Genomic DNA, 23,414 nt, shown 5'->3' with positions numbered 1-23,414 from the left:
GGACTTTCCTCTTTTTTGTGCATAAATTGTCTACCTATATAGTTTCAGAACTCAGACCAACAGGACCAAATGAGCAGGTCTTTGTTCGGACCCATGGAATGCTCGTGCGTGCGTCACAATATGCAGCCGGAAAACCGATTCCTATCGGTTCTATTAACGTCACGTCTTGCCCTTTAAAGAGCCGCTTCCATTGATATGAGAATTGCAAATATGCTGTTCCACGGGTCTCTACGTTGTTATCCAAACAGGCCAGGTGGATTGGCCTCTTGCCTTGGTTATTTTTAACTCCAAAATCTTCTTAGCTCTTCATTTCCCTACCTGTGTGTGTGCATGTGCGCGCATACTGCTACTGTTGTTTACTGCGTTGATTTACTTTCTGCTCCTGACTGTCTATATCTGCTGCAGCAAGCGATTGTGTGCGACTGATTGTGAACATGGGCGCACATCTGGACACCGCCGGCTTAGCCTTTCTGCCAAGGCCACGCCCCTTTTGGAATTGCGCATGGAATAGCCACCCTTGTTGGATGTATCTAGCTGGACAATTATTGTGCTTTTAATGCAATGTTTCCTGCGCATGTGTGTGTAATAGGTGAGTACTTGTTTACATGTGCACATGGTTACAGGCATGGACTAGCTAAGTTAGTATTGTGTTTTTAACTCTTTGCATTGTTTGCTTGAGGTGTGTCAGAAACTACACAAATAATTGTGCAGTATTGTTATTTTGATGGGATATGGTAGTTGTGTGTGTGTAAATACTTATATTACACAAACATAAGGACAACAAATAGTTTGCTTGTCTTTTTGTTAGTGGAGTCTGTCTCGTTGGTATACTGTGTCTTTTCTTTTTTCTCTTAGTTATTTGTGTTAGTTGAAATTACTTTTCATAAGTTCAGCTGGCTGCCACTATTTGTGTAGAATTGGGACCAGGTTGGACCATATAGCAAAACTCTACATATGATTGTCAGCGGTAGCTTTTAGGTTATATATCATGATTATAACAGTTAAACCCCCTTAAAGGGACAATGAGTAAGATTTAGACCGTTTTTCATTAAAAATAAATAAATGATTAGACGTTTCAAAAACTTGCAAATAAATGTGTTCTTAACAACCAACAGTATTTTTTAAATGTAATTGTAGGTCTGATTAATCATGAAATGATATTACGTGGGGGTGGCACTCCTCCAGAGGCCGCCATGTTTGTTATAGCTACGGACAATGGTAAATGCTGCACCTCCTGCTGTCTGTAATGAAAAACGGTCTAAATCTTACACGTTGTCCCTATAATAATAGGTTTTCCTTCATGTGGCCCTTGAGCTAAAATGAGTCTTCGACAACTGCCGTACTTCATTCAAAGTGTCCATTCCAAACCACTTCAAAGGTCCGTGTAATCCAAATAAAATAAGGTGTGAATTCACTCATATTGTCTAATACTTTAGTTTGGACTTTCATCAGTTTGTGGTCAGTGAGGAATTCAAAATGTCAAATGTCTGGTTTGACCGCTAATTAATCAAAAGGTTTCTTTATGCATGCTTGACTTTGTACTAACCTTTTTCCTGTCAAGGGAAGAGGCTGCCTCTATTTTGACTAGTCAGAGTGGTAATTTGGCCTTGCACTTGGACTTTGATGGCCGCTACGGAAGTGCTACATTGCTCTCTCGTATTTTGATTAGCTCTAGAGGAAATCAGCACAACTGCCTTCTACTAGTATTATGCTCTTCTAAATTGACACATTTTTTTGTCGTCATTGTTGGAATGCGTTGTGTCGCTTTCACTTTTGCTCCTCTTCCAAATGGTAGTTTGGGGGAACATTTAACTTAAAGGTACTTCGCAAACAGTAGTCTGCATTGGAATTCTGACTTGGTAGCGTTTTTTGGGGGGTCTTGAGCAGATGACTTGAACCATCCACTTGAACCATCAGTCTGTGTTTATGTCTGGATGGTATGCTCATGAGGCGTTTGTGTGGATAAAAAGAGGGCAGGCCATCATTCATCCACTGGTGCCTGCTCTCAGGGGATGATGGGTGGAGTGGCGTTATTTTCCCCTTATTTTGTCTTCACATTTTACTCAGCTGCCAGACTTTATCAGATGCAAAAACCCACACACAGATTGTATTGGTTTTCTTGGTGAAGTTGTACACCTAATTATGGTGGGCTGATGGTTCTAATCCTTTTATAGTTCGATGTCACTGAAATGTTGTTTAACATTTGGCAATTTGGTACAGAGAAACATTTGTTATACAAAAGAAAATCTAACATTTTAAATGAGATTGATGATACCCTACAGCGCCCCTGATGATCCCTTATGGCACGCTTGGGTGCCATGGTACCCCTGGCTAAGAAACACTGACATATTGCTGGTGTTGGAACAAACCTCATAAGTTAAATTTTTGTGAATTTTATATTTTTTTTCACAGGGGTAACGTATTTTTTTTTTTATTAATACAGGTGTTCATTATTATTATTATTGTTCTTTTTTTTTTTTTTTTTTTTTTTTTTTTTTACAAATTTTTACTCAATTTTGATCAAACTAAAGTGTTGAAAATGGCTTGTGCTCACCCGACAGTGATGTATGTCCATCAATCACAATTTATTCATAAATTAATCACGATTAATAACATCTTTAAAACTAAAACGTCTATTTACAAGAGTTTTAGCAGATATTTACGTGAGTAAAATCTTGAAATGAACATAACATTGTAAATAAATAAAATAGTTTTGAAGATTGTTGTAAAGGCTTTGTTTGATCATTTGATAATACATTTTTCTTCATGAAAAACAACGGTTAAACCAAATTACAAATTCTGAGTTTCAGCATTTTTTTCCAGCCTTTTCATAGAAACATTTCTCAATTGTTCACTTCTTAGTTCTACCCATCAGTTCCACAGTCCTGTGGAGGTAAATTGAGACTGTCTTGCTCTAAGATCGTGCACCAAAAATGTTCAATTTATATGGTGTTTGGACTCGGCTTTGCAAAGTGTGCAGTTTTTAAAAAAAATAGATTGCACACCTTCAAGCAGCTTTAGTAGCAAAAACTAACTTTACTTATTCTTAACACTTTCAAATTTAACCTTCAAAGTTAATGCTTTGACTTCCACAGCCCTAATATACTACAGTGAAAATAAAATGTTCTTCCTTTATTGGCGTTTATCAAATGCAGAAGTTTGTTCAATACAGTACTGGCACCAACCACTAAGGAGCAGTGCTGTATCAGGATTAGGTGCAAATGTATAGCGCGATTGCTCTCTCGCAAGCATACATACACGCTTACGCGTTGTAATCGACTCTCCCCAGTCACTAAATCTCAGTAGACCCAATAATAACAGCAACACCATTGCGCCGATTCTGCACAGCTCTGACCTGTTGCTAAAAGTTTGCACACATGGGCATATTTTTTTTTTTTCGTGCGGAAATGCGGATTTGTCAAGGGAGAAAAGGGATTGAAAAGAGAGAATATATCTCGCAGTGTTGAAGCAGGAAAGTTTATCCGGACAAAATCACACCCGTGACAATCACATAAACATACCCAATCCCTATGGTCATCCAGGTAGAGTTGAACTTTTTGACTGTATACGTCGCTCAGTGTGCCAGCATTTACAGTATAGCTATTGTGTTACCTTTGATGCAATTAAATCCATATGTTAGCTGTTCTGACACGTGAAGCAATGTTCGATGACAAGCATCTCTCGAACAACTCTAATCCTTAACTGGCAGATGCAAAATGGAGGTACATTCGGTGCAAAAGTAACTTGTACTTGCAGAATGGAATTGTCATAAATAACATTTAAAAAAAAAAAGTTAAAAATAGTTTTGTAACTGAGCAAAAATAGCTAGTAGTTGTGTGTGTGTGTGTGTGTGTGGCGGGGGGGGGGGGGGGGGGGGGGGGGCGACATTGTAGCAAAATTTACCTCTGACCACTTGACTACGTTAAGTTATATTGGGTGCAAAAGTCTCGTGTACAGCAATGGCAAGTGAACTTGTGACACCTAGTGGCGATTTCTTTAATTACAGTTTGTCTTTTCTACACTTGCAAAAGCGGTGATCACTGTCTATTAGAGTTGCACGATTATGGCAAAAATAATAATCACGATTATTTTGGTCAAATATTGACATCACGATTATTATTGTTTGGTCAAACATGTCTGTCTATTGCCCCCCCCCCCCCCTTTTTTTTTCTTAACAAGTACATTAACAAGGCTTCAAGGCTTGATACTTACAAATAATAATAATAAACTAAAATAGATAAAGTAAAAAATTAAAACAAATGACACAAAGGGCAACACAGCTAACTTACTTGCTGAGTGCAAACTAATAAAAAAAAATGAAGCCTACTTAGAACCAAGCCCATTATTTACTTGAATCAATTAGCAGTCAAAATGTCATTTTCGGTCATTTCAAACCGAATTCATTCCAATTTTTTGCCAATCAGATTTTTCAAAATGGCTCTCAATTAACAACTAGCACTGAACAGTATGTACAGTACTCTATTAAGAACCAGGTGAGAAACTCAACACCCTTTCACACTGGTAAATAATACAGTATATTAAGGTGAGAAAACAGAAGCGTTTGTCATGCCAACATGTAGGAAACATTGCCTTAGTGGTACTATGACAAAGTGCTTGATTTAACAAGTGTAGCAGGCATTTTAAATGTTAATATCGCAGACGATCAGTTTAATTGTGATAGCCAGTATCGTGATCGCAATTAAAATTTGATTTTTTTGTGCAGCACTACCATCTATATGAGTTAAAAATATCAAGTGGTTTATGAGGCTTCATTTTCCCATCACTACTTTTGCAGATGTGAAAAATGTGAAAATTGACAAGAATAGAAAATTGTATTTTTCCAAAATGAACACCATTTTTACTGCAACTACAAACTAATTATTTACATGTACAATTTGTTATTTCCTATTGGGATGTTTAATAACACTTTTTTTTGGACCCGATATTAGAACAAGTACTCAACCGCCTCCCTAAGATAAACATAATTTAAAAAAACAACAAGAAAAAAAACATACACAATAAAAAAAAAATGTTTTACAACTACTAACCTACTAAAATTCCATTGTATACTTACTTTTGCAGCAAATTTCCCCCCATATCACAACCAAGCTGTAAAAAGAGTCAGTAACATTAGACTCGGACCCAAAGTGATTCTTCAAATTGGAGTCAGCATACAATAGTGCACACATGGTCAGTGGGCGGCAACAGACATGCACTTTAAAGAGTAATCCCTGCTTATACGCAAGTGAATAGGACAAGAGGATCAGGCTGGTCTCCTCTAATTTCTTTGGAAGAACTTCAGAAGGTTCAACTTGTCTCAGTCCACCGCATTACTGTACGGAGGGGTTTCCCTTTACCGCTTTCATGCGTCCTTACAATTTTTTTTTTTTTTTTTTAAGATTGTCAACGAATTTTTCTTTACAGTATGTCCAAGGTAGAAATGTCGTTTTTTGAGTCGTTTGAATGACAATATGTTAACAAAGCTGGTGTCAAAAACCTGATGGGTGGATTATTTTTGAGATAGCAAATGTGATTTAAATATCAATCAGATAGTCACACCTCACCTTCAAAACTTTTCTGACTTTAATGTCAGAACCAAATTCTTGTTCATTTGGAAAAATGTCCAATCCCTCATGCTCAAAATGCATTATCAGGGCGCTACACTAAAGCCTATTTATTTGATTTGATTAGTACATTGTTTGTTGTTCCACTTAATCTGCTCTCAATTTGAAACTAAATGTTTAGTATTCCTGTCTCCATACTAAAAAGCATTATATTTGCTATTACCTGCAGATACACATTGTTGAAATCTCAAGTGCCTTCACCTACTCTCTTTTGAGACCCACTGACCTAAACAATCAGACTAGTTACCCTTCAGCGAGTACTGTTGTCCAAAATAGGGCCCGCGTGCCAGATCTGCCCCACAAGTAGGTTAAATCAGGCCCACAAGATGATTTTGTGAAGCATTAAAAAATTAGTAGGACCAAATCTATTTATCTTGTGTCCATATTCAATAGACAAAAAAATCTCAGACATGCCTCCAAAATAACATCCTGTTCGAACACGTTACAACACAAAACAAATATAAAAAGCATGTAAAATTTTAACTCACAAATAACTGCCAAATTAATGGGAGCCCCAAGCTTGTTTGTCCCCATCTCTTTGTTTTTGTTTTGGTGTCTTGAAAAAAACCCGCTTCACACGGCTAGGCTACCAGACACAGCAATAGAGTTTTGCGTACCGTGGTGGCGATCTCAGGGTATTCTGCCACGACTTTAATCCAGAACACCAGCAGAGTTGTTGTCTTGACTCCTCCTGCTTGTTTTGCTACTTTGAGGGTGAAATATCGGCGCTCAAGTTACCTAAACGAATCCAAGTGAAGCTGGTCAAGTTTCAAAATAAAATGTAATTCAAAAGTGAATATCTTTGAAACTCTGATAATACATAAAACGGAAATAATTCATTATTTTGGGTGCAGTCAATGCGGCCCAGAATCAATTGATCCACTGACCTATACTAGGCCACGGACTGGTGGTTTGGGACCTCTAGTATAGAAGTAATTTTGAGTAAAAGCTATGATTAATTATTGATGGGAAGTGAAGATCATGCGCAGGGAGAGAGTGTTGCTGTAGCTGCGTTAACGTGCCGCACATCGAGACTGAGGTAAGAGCACCTCTTCCTTGAGACAAAATACGTTTTCAGGAGGGCACCAAACAGGAAAGTTGCTCCAAATAGAATATTCATATCTTCTTTTCCGGCCAGAAGTTTAAAAGCGACAAATTAATGGTGTGGAGTCAATGATGATGAGCCGCCAAGCGTATTTCTATCGGGTTCCTCCACAAGTGATGAGCCGCCAAGCGTATTTCTATCGGGTTCCTCCACAAGCGTTCCATCAGCAAAACCATCTGGCGGACCCAGCTAAATCCAGGGCTTTGCACACCGTCATTGACATGAAGGTAGGACTTCCTACAACCGGCACCTTGAAGTCAAAAATTGCCACGGGCTATCATTCTGACAAACATGCTGTTCTGAAAACAAGGCAAAACTTCTTATGCTGCTTATTTATTTATTTTTTTTCATAATTAGCAGCAGACAGAGAGCGGGTTTGGATATCACCTGTGACAATTTCAATTATTGATGCGCTCATTTGTAATGTGAGCAGAATTGGCCCCCGTCCCAAAAGCAGACAGAGAAACGTTATCCCTGCTACTTGCGTAATAATAGTCAGAGTTGTCATGGTCAAGTTTATTGCAGAAGTTGTTCATGAAAACTAACAAAATGTAAAACTGAAACTGAAAAAAAGTGTGATCTGATTAAAAAACTATATATATAACTAAAAAAAATAAATAAATATATATATATATATATATATATATATATATATATATATATAATTTGTTTTACAGTAATAAGTTTAATGTTAGTTACCAGTCTAAAAATTAGTCTACTTATTACCTTTTTTATTGCAAACACATATATCTCACATACTAAAAACAATACTACAACCTAAAATGAGTGTTTTCTAAAATAAAAAAAAAACAAACTAAAAAATGTGCTCAAAAAGCTAATTAATCTAACTTTAAATGGTTTAAAGAGGAATCCCCCACATTTTGTTTTACAATAATCTGTCCTATGTAACTCCACTAATCTAAACACGGTATTATGGTGAATATTACATTTTTGGGATATGAATTAATCAGCAAAGTTCACCTTTTTTTTAATCCATCATTGCGTGGCCATTTTTGTTTCTTGCTTTCAGCTAAAAATGACATCACCGTTGCCAAGGATCAGGTAGAGACCAATCACAGCTCAGAAGTAAAATAAATGAATAGGTGAGCTGAGCTGTGATTGGTCATTCCCTGAGCATCTGTGATGTCATTTTTAGTCGACGGTGAGTGGTACACCCCCTGAGAAAGATAAAAGCCGTTTCATTTTGCTACTAAATGAATATTCCACAAACACAATCTTAATCAGAAGGCCATTTTAAGACTAGAAGGGAAACATTTTACCGTAATAAAAAACAAATAGAACAAAAATGTTTGGGTTGACTTCCCTTTTAGTCAAAAAGATAAATAAATATGAAAAATCCCAAAGCATATTCTTTCCAGCACCACATATGGAAACTTTCACTCACAGCTCAAACCTTTGATGTGATTTTGCGCTGTGAAACACTAGCGGTTGTCACTATATGTGACTGTGCGAACCCAGCCAACAACTTTTTACCCCCACTGAAATATTTACACTTTCACCCACATACACCAATGTGGGTCCAAAACCGCACTATGGACTTTTAACCAAGTGCACATATGCACGTTTGGCATGCTAACAGCACATCTCCATAACATTCGGACTGAACGAATTGGGGATGAAACAAATGCTGTTCAACGTCCAGTCTGATGTCGGTCTCGGGCTGCAATGACGAAGCTGCTGAGTAACGCTCTCTTGTTGTCGTCTGCGATGTGTGCTGGGGATGTTCCCTTTGTGATTACAGAAGAGCACACCGCCTTTCTATTTTGATCCTGACGTTATCTGGCAGGTATGGCGATGAGTGCTCGCGTCTTGATCTTTTTCTGTTTTCGTCTGAGGTTGGAATGCTGTGACTTCATGCCATTCAGACCGCATCAGTTTTGGGCCCGGCTAGTACCGAATGCCGTTGTGATACCAGACTGCGTATTTAGTTTTGCCTTTCTTCTTTGTGTGACTTTCCCTTGAAATGAAATATTTTTTTCTTTTGGAGTGCTGTGCCATCCAAGTCTGATTGATTATATTTTGGAACTGCATTTGTAGTGGTTTCTGGCATGCTTTATTCAGCAACTCAAGAAGATAGATCATATAACTTCATCTGTTTTATTTCTGGCTCGTCTGCCGGGAAATGGCGTCACCAATGACGATGCGCATCCATATAAAATTTGACCAACAGAGGCATACTCTTTGCAAAGGAGTCACTATAACACAATATAGCAATACATTGCTTCATCTTCAAATTAAATGCTCTTAATTTGAAAAGAAAAATATATTTCTCCTATCACGGCATTAATGCTGGTACCTACTCTTGAAATCTTTCATACCCCAGTGCCTTCATGTACCCCAGGTCCCAATAACAATTTTTCACCAGAGAATAAATCATATCTGTCAATTCAGGCACTTCAGACGTGTTTCTGGTACTGGTCTCCAGTCTCTTTAATTTCCTAGTAGGCAAATGTTCTCAGAACCTACAGTATAGTGCATAAACAAGCGATGACATTGTGAAAAAAGGGCACCTCAGACCATTGCTGTTAGCTAAACACGTACAGCGGCGAACAAGTTGACACACAGGAGAGGGAATTGTTGATGCCTATGTAAACAAATTCATACGTAAACAACCTTTCAGCAAGTCCTAATAGACTATTCTCTCAATGTTTTACTCATCAAACATTAAGACGATATAGTAGTAACTATTATGACTGTCCTATCCATTTGAAAACCGCTACTATGGACGACTATAGGCTACAGGCGACCCTCAGTTTGCCCACACAGATATGAAATGAATCCTTCTTCAGTGTGTGGAAATTTGCTTGGTCTCCAAGTCCATTTCTTAGGGTACATGCAGCATGATGTTCTGGTCAGGGCTGATGTCAGAATTGGTAATGGAGGTCAGATGCTTCCATGTTGCCTGTGGCGTGTGCTGGCATCAAGCAATCTGCTTCCATTTATTCAATTCCTCTCTTCTTCTCGTCCAAGGTTTAGCAGTCAGCGTATGTATGAACACACGCAGCTAAACAATCTCAGGACCTGTCCATGGCAGATACTTCCAATCCCTACGTTTGCCTGACTTATGCTTAGACGTCTGTGTATTGCGCCTTTACACTTCTAGTTTTATGTATGAGAGTGCAGATGCACAAATGGATGGCTTGAAAGAACAATCTAATTGCTGCCATGTAGGGAAGACATTCTCTTATGTATGTGCAATCTGCCTGCTGTTGCGGGTGCAGGACAACAAGATCTCTTCCTTGGAGAGGAACATCAGAGACTTAGAAGATGAGGTCCAGATGTTAAAGACCAGCGGCCTACTACATCCTGACGAAAGGCAGGATGAGTTCAAACAGGTGGAGGTCTACAAGAGCAATTCCAAATTCATGAAGACCAAGGTAGATGGTCTTAGCCGACTCCTGCATGTCCTGCAAGTGTTGCATGACAGAGCAAAAAAAAGTTTGTAGTAACCCTCTTCGAACATATAATGTGCTTGGGTCCAACGCATGCAAATGTATTTGAAGTTGATAGTGCCGTGTGAAGTAGAGTTGTTTCTCCTTGGTGTTATTATGTGAGAGCAACTTTTGTTTTATACAAGGGATACAAACTTTATTCCTGTTGTGGATTTCAGAAATCCAATAAAGCCGAACCATTATGTTTTTTTTAGGCCAATGACCATTATTTAGAGGAAAAAAAAGATACGTTTTTTTTTACACAAATTCCACGAGATGAGATGTCTCATGAGAGTGGGTCCACGAGAACGAGACAAGATTTTTGCAAGACAAAGAAAATTACCATGCTAGCATGCAAATCAAAACATAATCCAATGTTCAAATGAAAACAAAACTGTGTTTTGTTTTTTCTGCCAATATTTTACTAACCTTTGCTTCAACTGCCAAACCAAAATATTACTGTATTGATATAATCCTTCATTTTTCCTGTAGAGCTGCGGTTATTGAGTATATTTTGGTATTCAGATAAAAATTCATTATATTTGAGTGGTCATAAACAAATCTAAACACAGAAGTCCAAATAACATATTTACACTTAATTTTGAATGACAGATTTTACTTTTTTTTTTGACAATCAACATTTCTTTGTTTTACATAAACATGGACTGAGATTTTAGACAACTGTTTCACCATTGATAATGGTCAATGAAACAAAGTGATGAACACAGAACACCTTTGAGTCAGCCTGGTTTGTTTAAAAGTGATCAGTATGAACGGCAACTGCAGGGCTAATTAAATAAAATCAAGTAATTTGGGCCTATTAAAATGCAAGGTGATCCGCCTGCTCTCTGCAGATGATGTGGAACAAGCAAGCGCTGCTAGCTAGCAGCTAATTTATGCTAGATGCTGGCAAGTAAGTCCGATTTTATCCCCCTGAATTAGAAATTGAACATGATTTCAAAACAATGCTGTGTTTAGTCGCGTTTCCTGGAGCCATAGTCTGTCAGTCTAGTGAATAATTGCAGTGACACACTTCAAGGAACAACTTCAAAATAAAAACACGCCAAGGCATTTGTGTCCTTATATTATTTGGAATGATACTTTTTTTTTTTTTTTTTAAGTTCTCTGGTTGTTTCTGGGTATGGGCTCTCATCCATCCCTATTTTTCATTAGTCGTTTTTAGGGCTTTAATAATATTGGCCTTAGGCTCATTTTCCCATCATGCTTTAGGGTATGCACATGTGCAAGTCGTTACCCTGTGGCATGATGGGTAAAAAGAGCTTTTAGCTTTAAAAGCACGTTTGAATGTAGAGTATTTGCATTTGCGATGAATGGGTTTGCCAGTCAAAAAATTTGCCTTCCACAATTACATGAGAACGCTCAATCTATTCGCTTGGGCAATAATTTATCGCATGCATGAGTGTGACTGAGTGAAACCGTGTGGCTGTTTATACGTGGTGCATGTCATCGTTCGCATCAGTCCCCACAAGAATGCAGATGAAATGTTTTTCTGTGTTTGATTGCCAGATAGAGCAGCTGAAGCAGGAGCTGAACAGGAAGGAGTCTGAGATGCAGGCCCTGCAGACTAAACTGGACACACTCACCAATCAGAACTCAGACTGCAAGCAACACATCGAGGTGCTTAAGGAGTCTCTCAACGCCAAGGAGCAACGTGCCAATACGCTACAGACGGAGGTTGGTTGACGTGCAAGCACAGGTGCAATTAAATACTTGCACACACACGCGCTTTCTCACAATCACGTTCAAGATGAAATCTACATGCAGAGGCCATCTTTGAAGTCCCTCCTTAACTTTATGGCTGTAATGATTTTATCTGGTGCTATGAGCGATGGAGGCATGTGGTACATACTGAGGTGCTGTGCATGTGGAGGCAGGGAGCATTTAACATTTTTCTCCATCACACTCAAGACTTGGAACTGATACTTTAGATCTCTGTGTTCCCCGCTTGAGAGCGGCCTGCTAACTTGGTCCACTCATCATTACAGGAAGCAATTTGGGCCAAAATTAGGCCTAATTGTCCATACATGCGAAAGGAATTTTGGCTCTTGTCGTGAATACATCATACTTACGGGGACTGGTTGCACTGGGTGGTTTAGATTTCAGGGGTGGTTTTATGAGAGCTTTTATGCGCCCCACACCACACACACGCATACGCATAAACACAACTTTCTCACCCACCCCGACCTGATGAAAAAGGTGACAAGGAGGACAACAGTTAAAGGGACGTTACGAGGGCTGTCATCATCAATCAAAATCGACCATTGATAGAACTATTTTCAAGGATATATTTTTCAAATACCTTTCAACTTAGAATTGCCCAAATCTGATTTCTGTATTTCTGTATTCTTTCATGAAAGCAGACTGAGTTTTGTTTTGTGTTTATTCAGAATTAGACATATGCAAAAATCTGCTTTCACTTTGGAAAACGATGACCAATCTGGTAACTGAATCAATTTCAATGTTTGTTCAGTACAATATCAGTTTCTTTGGTGTGACTGCTTGATTATTTATTTGTTTTTTTACCACTGAAAATAATAAGTAGTCATTGGTTAATAACCAGTGATTTGGGGGGAAAAATATTTTGCAATTCATTTTAATGGAAAATGACCTAGTATCCAATTATTCAATCAAGAGAATAAATCTAAAAAGATTCAATCTTGACAGCCCTAGATAGTACACTTATTTAGCTGTTTTCAGCAGCAAAAAGCTATATTTGTGATTCTGAAATAGTTACAACTTTTTAAAAACACTTATTCCCTCTTGCTGTCAATTATGACATCACATCTGCTCAGCCTCAGGTAACAACCAATCAGAGCTCAACTTGCAAATGTCACATGAACAAACCCAGAGAAATGAGCTGTGATTTGTACAGTGTTCAGACGACTCTGAGCTCATCCCAAATTTGCATTGAAAACATGAAAACATGTCTGCTTTTCCTTTTGCAATAAAGCTTATTTAACATTAAAAAACAGTCGCAGAGCAAAACTGATCAAAATTATCTGAATTTTGAGACTATCAAGTAATATCAAAACTCAGTGGCGATATTTACATATAAAAGCCGGCTACTGTACATGTCAAATCAAGCACTTTGTCATCCTTCCACCAGGAGGCAATGTTTCCCACATGTTTGCAGGGCAATAGCCTCTGCTGTTCTCACCCTAATATATTATTTACCAATGCTAAATGACGTTGTTTCTCACTTGATTCCCCAGTATATACAGTGCTAGCTGTCAATTGAGACCCATTTTGAAAAATCCGATTGGAATAATCAGTTTGAAATGACCGAAATTAACATTTTGACTGCTAATAGATTAAAATTTGCTGAAAAGTAAATAAGGTGCTTGGTTCTTAGTAGGCTTCATTTTTTTCATTGGTTTGCACTCATCAAGTAAATTCGCCGTGTTGCCCTGTGTGCCAAGTTTTTGCCATGTCTTGGGTGAATTTGTTTTATTTACGTTATTGATTTATTTCAGTTTATTGTTATTGTTATTTGTAAGTATCGAGCCTTGAAGCCTTGTTTATATACTGCTTGTTTTAAAATAAGGTAATGTAAGGTAATGAATAGACATTTTTGACCAAACATGATGAATAATCGTGATTTCCATGTTGACCAAAATTGATTATTATTTTGGCCGTAATGCAGCCCTACTAGCCAATTATTTTTCAATTACTCAAGCATAGCCGGTATAGTAAGCAGTCCGTTTGAAGTGTTTTTACTTTACAAGAACTTTAAAAGTTCTTGTCACCCCGCGAGTTAATGTGCACTTGTTGATAACGAATGATTATGTGGGTTCATACAGAAGTCATGATATTCAATTTATTCCAATGCTTCTGATGCTGGGTGCTTGGACTCCCATGACATGTAATTGGATCAGATAGTATGACTAAATGCACAAATGTAGAAAACACAGCCACTCTGGGGGCTGATTGCTTGGCTCTCATCTGCATCCGCTCTCAAGAGGTTTCCTCTGGCTATTGAAGTGGCATTTTCCCCGCTTGAGAAAGTCTTGGGTTTCCGCATCTAAGTGGGCAAACCCCAGGATGAGTAAAGCTATTTAGGGCATTTGGGGCCAAGTCTTGGTCTGCATTCCTTCTCTGCCTGTCCATCACTCAACTTTGGAGCACATTCCGCCATTCTCGCAGGACCTTCCTTTCCGACTCATTCATCTCCACGTTTCTTCTTTGTTACCGTCTCGACTCCAGCCCAGCCTCTCATCTCCACACCCCGTGTATGTGGTTGTGACTTTACCAATTGCGGTTCATGTGACTGACAGTAATTGGTGCACAATGGCTCGTCGGAGCAACGCTTGAACTGCCAATTTCTCTTTAAGGCAATTTTGACGACACCTTCCACTTGCTCAGGTTTGAATGTATCTGCCGATGAGTCTGATTGTAGGAAAAATTGAGTGTGACAATGATTTTCTGGCTTTCTGATGAAACGTGGCCAGAAATATAGATGTGTATGTGCTCTTCCTCTCGCACAGTTGAAACTGTACTCCTCCAGATCAGGTGACCTGACAGAAAGCAGCCAATGCATTTTTAAACAGCCCAAGAAAAGTGCACAGCCAGTTTCAAACAAGATGCTATCACAATGATCATACTTATCAACAAATTCCTTCCCTGTGAATGACCCCCAAACTAATGAAATAAGATGGTGGCTACTAGACGTCAGCTGTGACGTGGAGCTCAAGTTCAAAAGAAAATTAAATATTAGCAATTTTATTTTTATTATTTTGCACCACAGCATGCAGATTGAGATTTTCCAATATTACTCTCAAATGTAGATCATTTCTATCACTTTAGGTTTATTCTGCTTTTTTTTTTTTTAAACATTAGATTTTGTCATAAAAGAAAAAGCAGACGTTTACATAATAATGTTACATTTCATGAATAATAATAAATATTAAGTAGAAGATTTTTGGTTAAAAAAAATCTTTTCCTTTCCCGAAACTGTAAAAATTGAATTGCATTTTAATACATGATGTCAAGCAGTGCAGTAGGTCCTGCCTTGATTTGAGCCATGTTAAAATTTTGAAAATGAACTCCCTCCCTCACATAACAACACGCAATTTAGTTTAGTGTTCTGATACGGCAGTGCTTCTCAAATAGTGCCCCCCCCCCCCCCCCAACCCTCCCCACCCAGGGGGCCGATAGTTGATGACGGGGGGTGCGGATGACCCCAGGGACTTTGTTTTTGTCTTGTGAAGATTAATTCCATTAAAATAATATGTTTCATATTTTCTGTTTTTTGTTTCAGGCACTTTGATGCACTTGGTTATGTTTTCTGTTTTAGACTAAGCTATAACCCTTATACATGCTGTAAAAATAATGAACAATAGTTGAAAGTTGATTTATATTGCTTTTTATTTTGTTAATGTGAAAAAGCATACAGGTTTGGGTATACTTATGCAATTTTAATAGATGATGATCGCATTTATAGTCAGGGGGTTGAGTGGTGGGGTGTGTGAAGTTTTCTCTTTCCTGGGGGTGGGCTTGGCAAAATATAATTGAGAAACAATGTATTAAGATAAGATTTTAGTATTTTGGTGTTTATGATATTGTTTTCTTTTTGTAAAGATTGCTATTGAATATTGAATTTTGAATCCAAATCAAATCCAAATCACAATATATTTCATTTTACATCACAACTTGAAAAAGCCTTTTTGACAAATAAATAAAAACATAAAAACGTGGTGTAAAAAAAAAAAAAAAGAGTGCTGAATAAATACATTATGTAAAGCCGACTCTTTCCCAACCCCAAAACAAAAAGAGAGTCCCAACAGCTACAGCGTGACGATGGCCAAGCCAAAGTTGGTTGAGTTGACCTCATCCGAACCTGAGCAACCATGGTTACCATTCTCAGGCCTCGGCCCTTCGCCTCATGCGGTTTGGGATGCAGAGGAAGCAGCAATGCTTTGGGGCTCCCCAGAACAAACATGGATAGGTCCAAAATAAAGCCCCTGCAGAGACCATGTGGAAAAACCATAAAGTGGAGTCCTCCAACTCGTAATGGGGATGACGCCTCGAATATTTTTCTGCTGGGATCAAGGTAAATACGCAGTGAAGCCTTCGTTCATTTGCATAAAGAGAAGTGTGCAAAAAAGAACGATTCGGTATCGTTCACCTCAAACGGAATCCAACGTCGGACAGAAACCATCATCTCTGGGATGATGTATCCCACGTGTGTCCTTTTGAGGAACCTCTTCAATGTCTAAACACACTGCAGATCAATAAAACGCACACATGCACACTAACAATGGCTTGGCTCCGTCTGCTATCAGATTGAGGCTGCCGGCCCGGCCAGAAACAACACGTGGCATTCTTTTCTCGCAAAGTCCATCTCACTTGAGGGTCACACCGTTTTGCTTTACCACTTAACCGCAAACTTTCATCCGCGCACACAAATAAACTCACACACATAAAAGACAATCATACAGTGCCCCAGATGTTCTCTCACAGTGGACAAGAATTTTTTTTCACTTCATTTCTGAGCAGTGAAAGCAAGTACGCAAAAACACAGCGAATTTTTACAGACATAAAAAGAAATCACTAATGTTCAGACTGCTTTTTTTCAGCGATACTTGCAATACCAAAATTTCACCAAGAGCTTTATTAAAAAAAAAAAAAAGGACCTATCTACACCAATACAGCAGTTTGCCTAACACTTCTGTCATGTTGTGGGGGCAAACCGACTCAATTGAAAGGAAATTACAATTGTTGTTTTTCAGTACCTCTTTGGCTTAAGTATAACCAACATGCCCATAAAGAATGGCATTTGTATGCCGTGAAGTCATCTTCATCACTACAATGTCATCTTCAGTTGACTGCAAGGGACAAAATTTGATGGATTTTGGGTGGATTTTCTTGTTTAATTCATACTCCACAACAGTGTGTCTTATTTAAACTGGTGAGAGTGCAAAGAACACATTATTCTCAGCAGTTTTTGGAGGGTTGACTTCCTCTTCTAAATGTCATGAAAATATTTTATTAATTTGCTAATTTCCATTCTTCTTATTTGTAATATCAAGTTTGTGATCATCAAACTGCTCCAAGGGTTCGGCCAGTACAAGTAATGGCTGCCATGTGGACTACCGATACCCTGAAAGAAGGCCAGGTATCGACCTGACACCGGTACTTGGTATTGGTACTCTCCCATCCACAGAAAAAAATCACCGACTTGTAATTCTGTCTGCCGTTTGGAGGCGTTGACATGAATATGCAGTGAACATGATGACCAGACAGGAAGCCATTAAAATTTGAACTTGTATGGTTTAGTGGCGCTTAAGTTCTTCCACTAATACTCAGTGGAGCCTGATGTGAAAAGCAAACATTCATACAAGCTGAACGTGGATTGTTTTATCACCAATACACAGGCACATTTTGATCTATGGGTCCTTTATTTCGTATATTTCCCTAGATGAAAAACATTAATGTTAGAATGAATGATGAGAAGACAAGATGAGGACCCTGAGAGACTAACAATTCATTTTCTGCAAACATGGTGACCAGAATTCATATTCGGAGACAGGGGAAATCCTCTACTTGGTATGCGTGAATCCCGTCTGTCATGTCTGTCAGTGCCATAAGCGCTCCCTGACAATTTGATACTACTTCCTTCCTCTGCACCGTCATCCATCCGTCCATCCTTCCATCCATCCGTTTTCTAGAGCCGCTTATCCTCACAAGGGTCGCAGGCCTGCTGGTGCCTATCCCCGCTGACTTCTGCTGACACCCTGAACCGGTTGCCACACAGAGATAAACAATGCACCCAGTCACAACTTAGGACAGTTTAGTTTACCTGACATTACTGCTGCAAAAATAATCGAATTGTAGTGGTGATCACGATATTGGCTGCCATGCTAATGGAGCTGATCCTTGGTGATATTAACATTTAAAAAGCTGGCTTTTTCATGTCAAATCAAGTACTTTGTCATCCTGCCACCAGGGGGCACGGCTTCCCACATGTTTGCATGACCAAATTCTCTGCTTTTCTCACCCCAATACAGTGCTCCTCAATCATATTTTGCCAAGCCCTCCTACAAAAGAGACCCCCCCCCCCCCCCACATATACACACACTCACCACGCTATAAATGCTAGAAATAAGATTAGTATTTATAAAAGTTGCATTAGTATACCTAAACCAGTATCTTTTTTAACATTAATCAAAAGAAAAAAGTAATATAAATTAACTTTCAAAAACTGTTATTTTTTTACACAGTTTATATGGGTTACGTTACAAACAGAAAAAGATAACCAAGTACATCAAAGTGCACTGAGAGGCACTGCCCTAAAATATTATTTACCAGTATGAAATGGCGTTGATTTTTTCACCTGATTCGTAATAGATACACTGTTTGATAAAAATCGGATTTTGAAAAATCCTTATTTATAGAATTCTCTTTTTTAAAGGTCAGAATTCTTTATTCTGAGAGCTGCTCAAACTGGCTGAGAATTCTCAGAACAAAGTCAGAATCCTCACCCTAATGTCACAATTCTTACTTTGAACTGACTTTTAAAGTAAAAATTCTAAGAATAACATCACAACACTGAGATAAAAGTGAGAATCCTGCCCAGCATCTGCTCTAAACCATTCGGTCAGGAGTCAAATGTCTTGGTCGTCTGGTTTTGTAACCTTAAGTCCAAAAATAATTTCCAAATCATCCAACTCAATAAAACAATGCAATTATCACAATAAGATGAAAATTGAGGAATGAGTCAGACTGGAATGAATAGAGGAGATGTTGGTGCAATCCAACCAATAAAGACTATTTGAGTAAGGTGGAAAAAATACTGGCTGTCTGTTTCCAAAAGACTGAATGCGAGAATGCAATCAAAAAGTTAAAAATAAATCAGCGTCTTTTTATTTTAATTCCATCCCCTAATCGATTCCAGTTTATTTGAACAGGCCTCTTTTCACATTAAAGTGGAAAATGTAATGAAACGTTTTATCCTGGGGTGACTTTTTTTGTATCGTAAAACCGGACTTTTAACAGAGGGGTGTTTCCATCTCATATCCACTGCAGTTACTCCGTTGTATCTTTTTACACTTATTTGAAGGTCACAGGTGATTAAAACGTTACAGCTGGGTACTTGTGGTCTACTCTATTAGGAATGTTTTTCGAATCACCGGCCTGACGAGATTCCCACAACGAATACGTATCCTCGTGGGAACGCAACAGTTACTGCGTATAAGTGTCCGCCGCGCATTTCTCATCCTCTCCGCTTCTGCCGTCTTGACTGTGGTCGACTCGTATGGTCCCCGGGTTGTTTATTGCGGTTCCTAGCCCGCTTTGGGCCTGATACCTTTGCAGATTTTGCTGCCAGAAAAACTTTTATGATGAAATGCGAGGCAGGAAAAAGGGAGGTGAGGACAAACAGAGACCATGTTTTCTTTGAGCCTCCCTTTCACTTTGCTAACCGCTGTCCAGAATACACATTTGGCTGGCTTTGAAAGAAAGAGGAAGTCAGCTCAAGTGATTGTCGCTTTAACCTTGTCTTTTTTTTTTTTTTTTGCGCGCGCACGGCGGCAAACGTACATCGATGTTTTCGCAAGTAATACCAAAGATTCCACTTGTTATGCATATTGCAACCACAGAATGTTGAAAACACTTGAAGGATTTTGACTCGCTATATAGCGTACAACTATTGATTGTTTAAATATTTTATTTTCCATTTTCCATTTTTTTTTATGATTTGGTTGCTGGTTCAGCAAAAATGCTCATCGTTGTTTTGCAAAGTAAAAGCAGATGTTTACATATGTCCTGCTTTGATTCAACACAATGATAATCAATCTGTTCAATGCACGCTCAGAAAACATTTTTTTTTTTTTTTTTTTTATGATTTGGTTACTGGTTTGGTCCGGAACATGTCAGAGAATCGGTAAAAATGTTGATCATTGTTTTCTGAATGAAAAGCAGATGTTTGCAAATGAATTGTTTTGAGTCAGCATAATGGTAGTCAGTCTGCTTTCATTACAGGATTTTAAGAATATGAATATTTCTAGTCGAGGTACTAATTTTCTGAGAATTTGGACAAAGTTAGGTCGCTAGAAAATTAATCGTTCAAGTGATTAATCGTGACACCTCTACAACGATATGTTCTTTTTACCCCAACTAGTTAAAACACAGCATTCTGTTTGTAAAATTTGAATTTAAGTAGCATAATCTATTTGTGTTTAAACATTTTAAGGGTGGCCATTTTGTCACATGTTGCCAACTGAAAATGACATTACAATTGCTCAGGGCTCTGGTAACAACCAATTCATGATTTTTTTGTGTGCGTGGTCATGTGATGTTCGCAAGCTGAGCAGTGATTGGCTTTGCTATTATATTAACAAATTTTTAACTTGGCATCATCGAATGCATTTGTTCATTTCATAAAAAAAGAGGACTGTGAAATTGGCTTCAGGTTGAACATTTTTTTTCATGATTGTTTATATTCGACAGTGGAGTGATCCATATGAGGTTTCACTTTTTTTTCCCCCCTCTTAATCCCTCCTCCGGTTTGAACTCACTGGGATCCTTTCGGCTCTCTTTCCACATCTCTCCCATCTCAGTTTCTCTTTTTTCTCCATTTGTGTGTTTGACAGCGGTCGGTGCTTTTAGAGGGTATTAGCATGGTGTCCTTATTGTACTATCCCAGCTTAGTAGGCCAGTGCAGGTGAGAGTGGGGATTTCCTGTTCAGCCTCTCTAGAACATTCTTGCTAAATTGCTCCTTTCCAGGTGGAATTGGAGGCTTGTGGGGCTCTTTGCACTCATGTTGCTGAAGCTCAACGTCAGCATGCATTGATGTGAGCGCACGAAAATACCCAAGGTGCAAGGATTAGCGGTGTCATCTGGTTAATGTGAGCGCAGCAAGAGCGGGGCAGAATTTAGCTCAGTCGTCTGGCTTTCCTAGCTTCAAATGCTTTTTGTCTTGAGAGGAGACCGATTTGTGCAATCGGCTTGTGTGTTACTTTCTTTTACTACACAACCAGAAACATGTTTAGCGATGGGGGGAAAACAAAAAAAAAAAACGTGAAACGTGAAGGCTGTTAAAAAAAAAGACATGTTCATCTATATGTACAGCAAAACCAGAGAATTTTGCATTCTAAAATACAAATGACATGACACAAAATTCTGGCTAGAACAACATGACGTCAGTTACTCCGGAAGCTTTGTGTTATGATTAATACGTATTCACACATGAAATAAGACAATGACTACATTAGCTTTCTGGCACTGCCACAAAACGCAAATGATATCAGACATGACGAAGAACTCAAAGTCAAAAGTCATTTAAATAGCCACAAAATCTACACCACGGGTTTAAACAACAATTAATCCAAAGTAATCGATTACTTTAGACGCTTAAGTGTACAATAAATAATAGCAAAAATTATTTAAGGCACTAAAGTAATCTTTACTTTGGTGCCTAAAGTAATATACTACTTTCAATACCAAAGTAATTGATTGGGTAATCTAGCCATTTTTAGAACATCATTTAACCTAACACTTGAACATTTCTGAAAAAATTCAAATGCCAGTAAATACCTGGTTGAACGGCTGGAATCGTAAAATGTAAAAATATGTCTTTGGGATTGAATGCGATAACAGGACATATATGTATACTGTGTATGTATATATCCATATATATATATATATATATATATATATATATATATATATATATATATATATATATATATATATATATATCCAAGAGATGTTGCTGGTAATGTAATTTGGCGTTGAGTCACAGCCAAAAGATGCATATAATACCCATGACAGCCAGAGAAGTTTTTATGTGTATATGTGGGTTCCTCACAGCAGGCAGTAAGGAAGAACATTGATATATGTCCACAAAGGACTTTAATGTGTGTGTAGACGGTAAGATCTTCTGGCCATGCACATACTTGGCACGCTCACACACGCTTTTACTTTAGTGGCACAAAGCTGAACGTGTACGTCTTTCAAAAGTCAACAAGTCAATCAAAACGAGACATGTCAGTTTCACCGCTTATTCCACGTGGACTACCGCTGGTCAAAAATATTACACAAGCTCCCATTATATACCGCAGGTCTATCATTATTTTTTTTAAAACTCCGTTGTGCTTAATCCTCAAGGTTCTGCTTGTGTCTTACAAAACCCCAGGATATTTCATGTCAACTCTTTGGCCCTCATATACTCACTTGTGTGTCTTTCACTATTTTAGGTGGATGCTCTCAGGGTGCGTTTAGAAGAAAAAGAACAGTTCCTGACAAAGAAGAACAAGCAGCTTCAAGACCTGACTGACGAAAAAAGCACTCTTACGGGAGAAATCCGAGACATGAAGGATATGTTGGACGTCAAGGAGAGAAAAGTCAACGTCCTCCAGAAAAAGGTTGGTGCATCCACACACCACCACCTGGAGGTAATATGATGCAGACGGACAAATACACATGATCTCTCTGTTCCCCGTGAGGACGATTATAATCAGCTGCTCTTTGCAGAGGATAAATAACATATGAATGCAAGCAGTAACTAGGGATTTTCCTGTAACATTGTTTTGCACCTGAGTCCAGATTTTGAAGATCTGCAGATAGTCTGACTGTTTCCATCCAACCATCCATTTTTTTCTAATACACCTGCCATGCATGTTTTTGGAGCGAGGGAGGAAGCTGAAGTGTCTGGATGGAACCTACACGGGCATGGGGAGAACATGCAAACTCCACGAAGGAAGCCCAAAAAGAGCTGGAATCGAACTTGTTTTTCTGGACTGTGAGCCGGACGTACTAGCCACCTGCACCGTGCCACCAACCTCAATTAATTTTGAATGAAACGTCCAGCTACTACTATGCATACACTGTAAAGTATGTACTATTGAATCAGCTCGGTTCTTTAGCTCACCCGCCACCTGAAAGGGAAAAGCTAAATCCGCAACTGACCGTGCATTCAATTCTTTATTCACTCATGCGCCACTTATCTTGGGATGTTTGTTTTGAAGCTATACCAAGAAAAAATGATCTAAGAGTACAGTAGGTCTATTTAAATGACTATATCTGTCAACTCCCGGTTTGCTTTTATGAATTTGTGGCTGTCACTCTTTTTTTAAGCTTGACTCTGTTATTTGGGGTGCTGTCTGTTCACTCTCTCATTTTGTGTCTTTGACAGACAATTACAGTGTATAAAATGTTTGATATGAAAGGAGAACCCAAACAAACCGACAGCCAGTAATAGTAATTAGTGCAGT

At 38.5% G+C, this 23,414-nt stretch overlaps 1 protein-coding gene across 2 annotated transcripts in view; it reads left to right on the top strand.

Annotated features, from left to right (window-relative positions):
* The window catches only part of LOC148427127 (ERC protein 2-like), a 147,956-nt gene that overhangs the window by 6,630 nt on the left and 117,912 nt on the right, over positions 1 to 23,414 (top strand). Inside the window, exons 4-6 of one of the 2 annotated variants that reach the window (XM_088408409.1) lie at positions 9,972 to 10,127; positions 11,709 to 11,876; positions 22,398 to 22,565. In XM_088408409.1, the coding sequence (XP_088264535.1) occupies positions 9,972 to 10,127; positions 11,709 to 11,876; positions 22,398 to 22,565 (492 nt within the window). The remainder of the gene's footprint in view (positions 1 to 9,971; positions 10,128 to 11,708; positions 11,877 to 22,397; positions 22,566 to 23,414) is intronic. The other variant, XM_088408408.1, reaches the window with a different exon arrangement.

This window comes from Hippichthys cyanospilos, chromosome 2 (assembly GCF_059441005.1).
Source record: "Hippichthys cyanospilos isolate Australia breed blue-spotted pipefish chromosome 2, RoL_Hcya_1.0, whole genome shotgun sequence".
NCBI lineage: Eukaryota > Metazoa > Chordata > Actinopteri > Syngnathiformes > Syngnathidae > Hippichthys > Hippichthys cyanospilos.
Note: the sequence above shows the minus strand (reverse complement) of the source record. Positions and strands in the feature narration are given on the sequence as shown.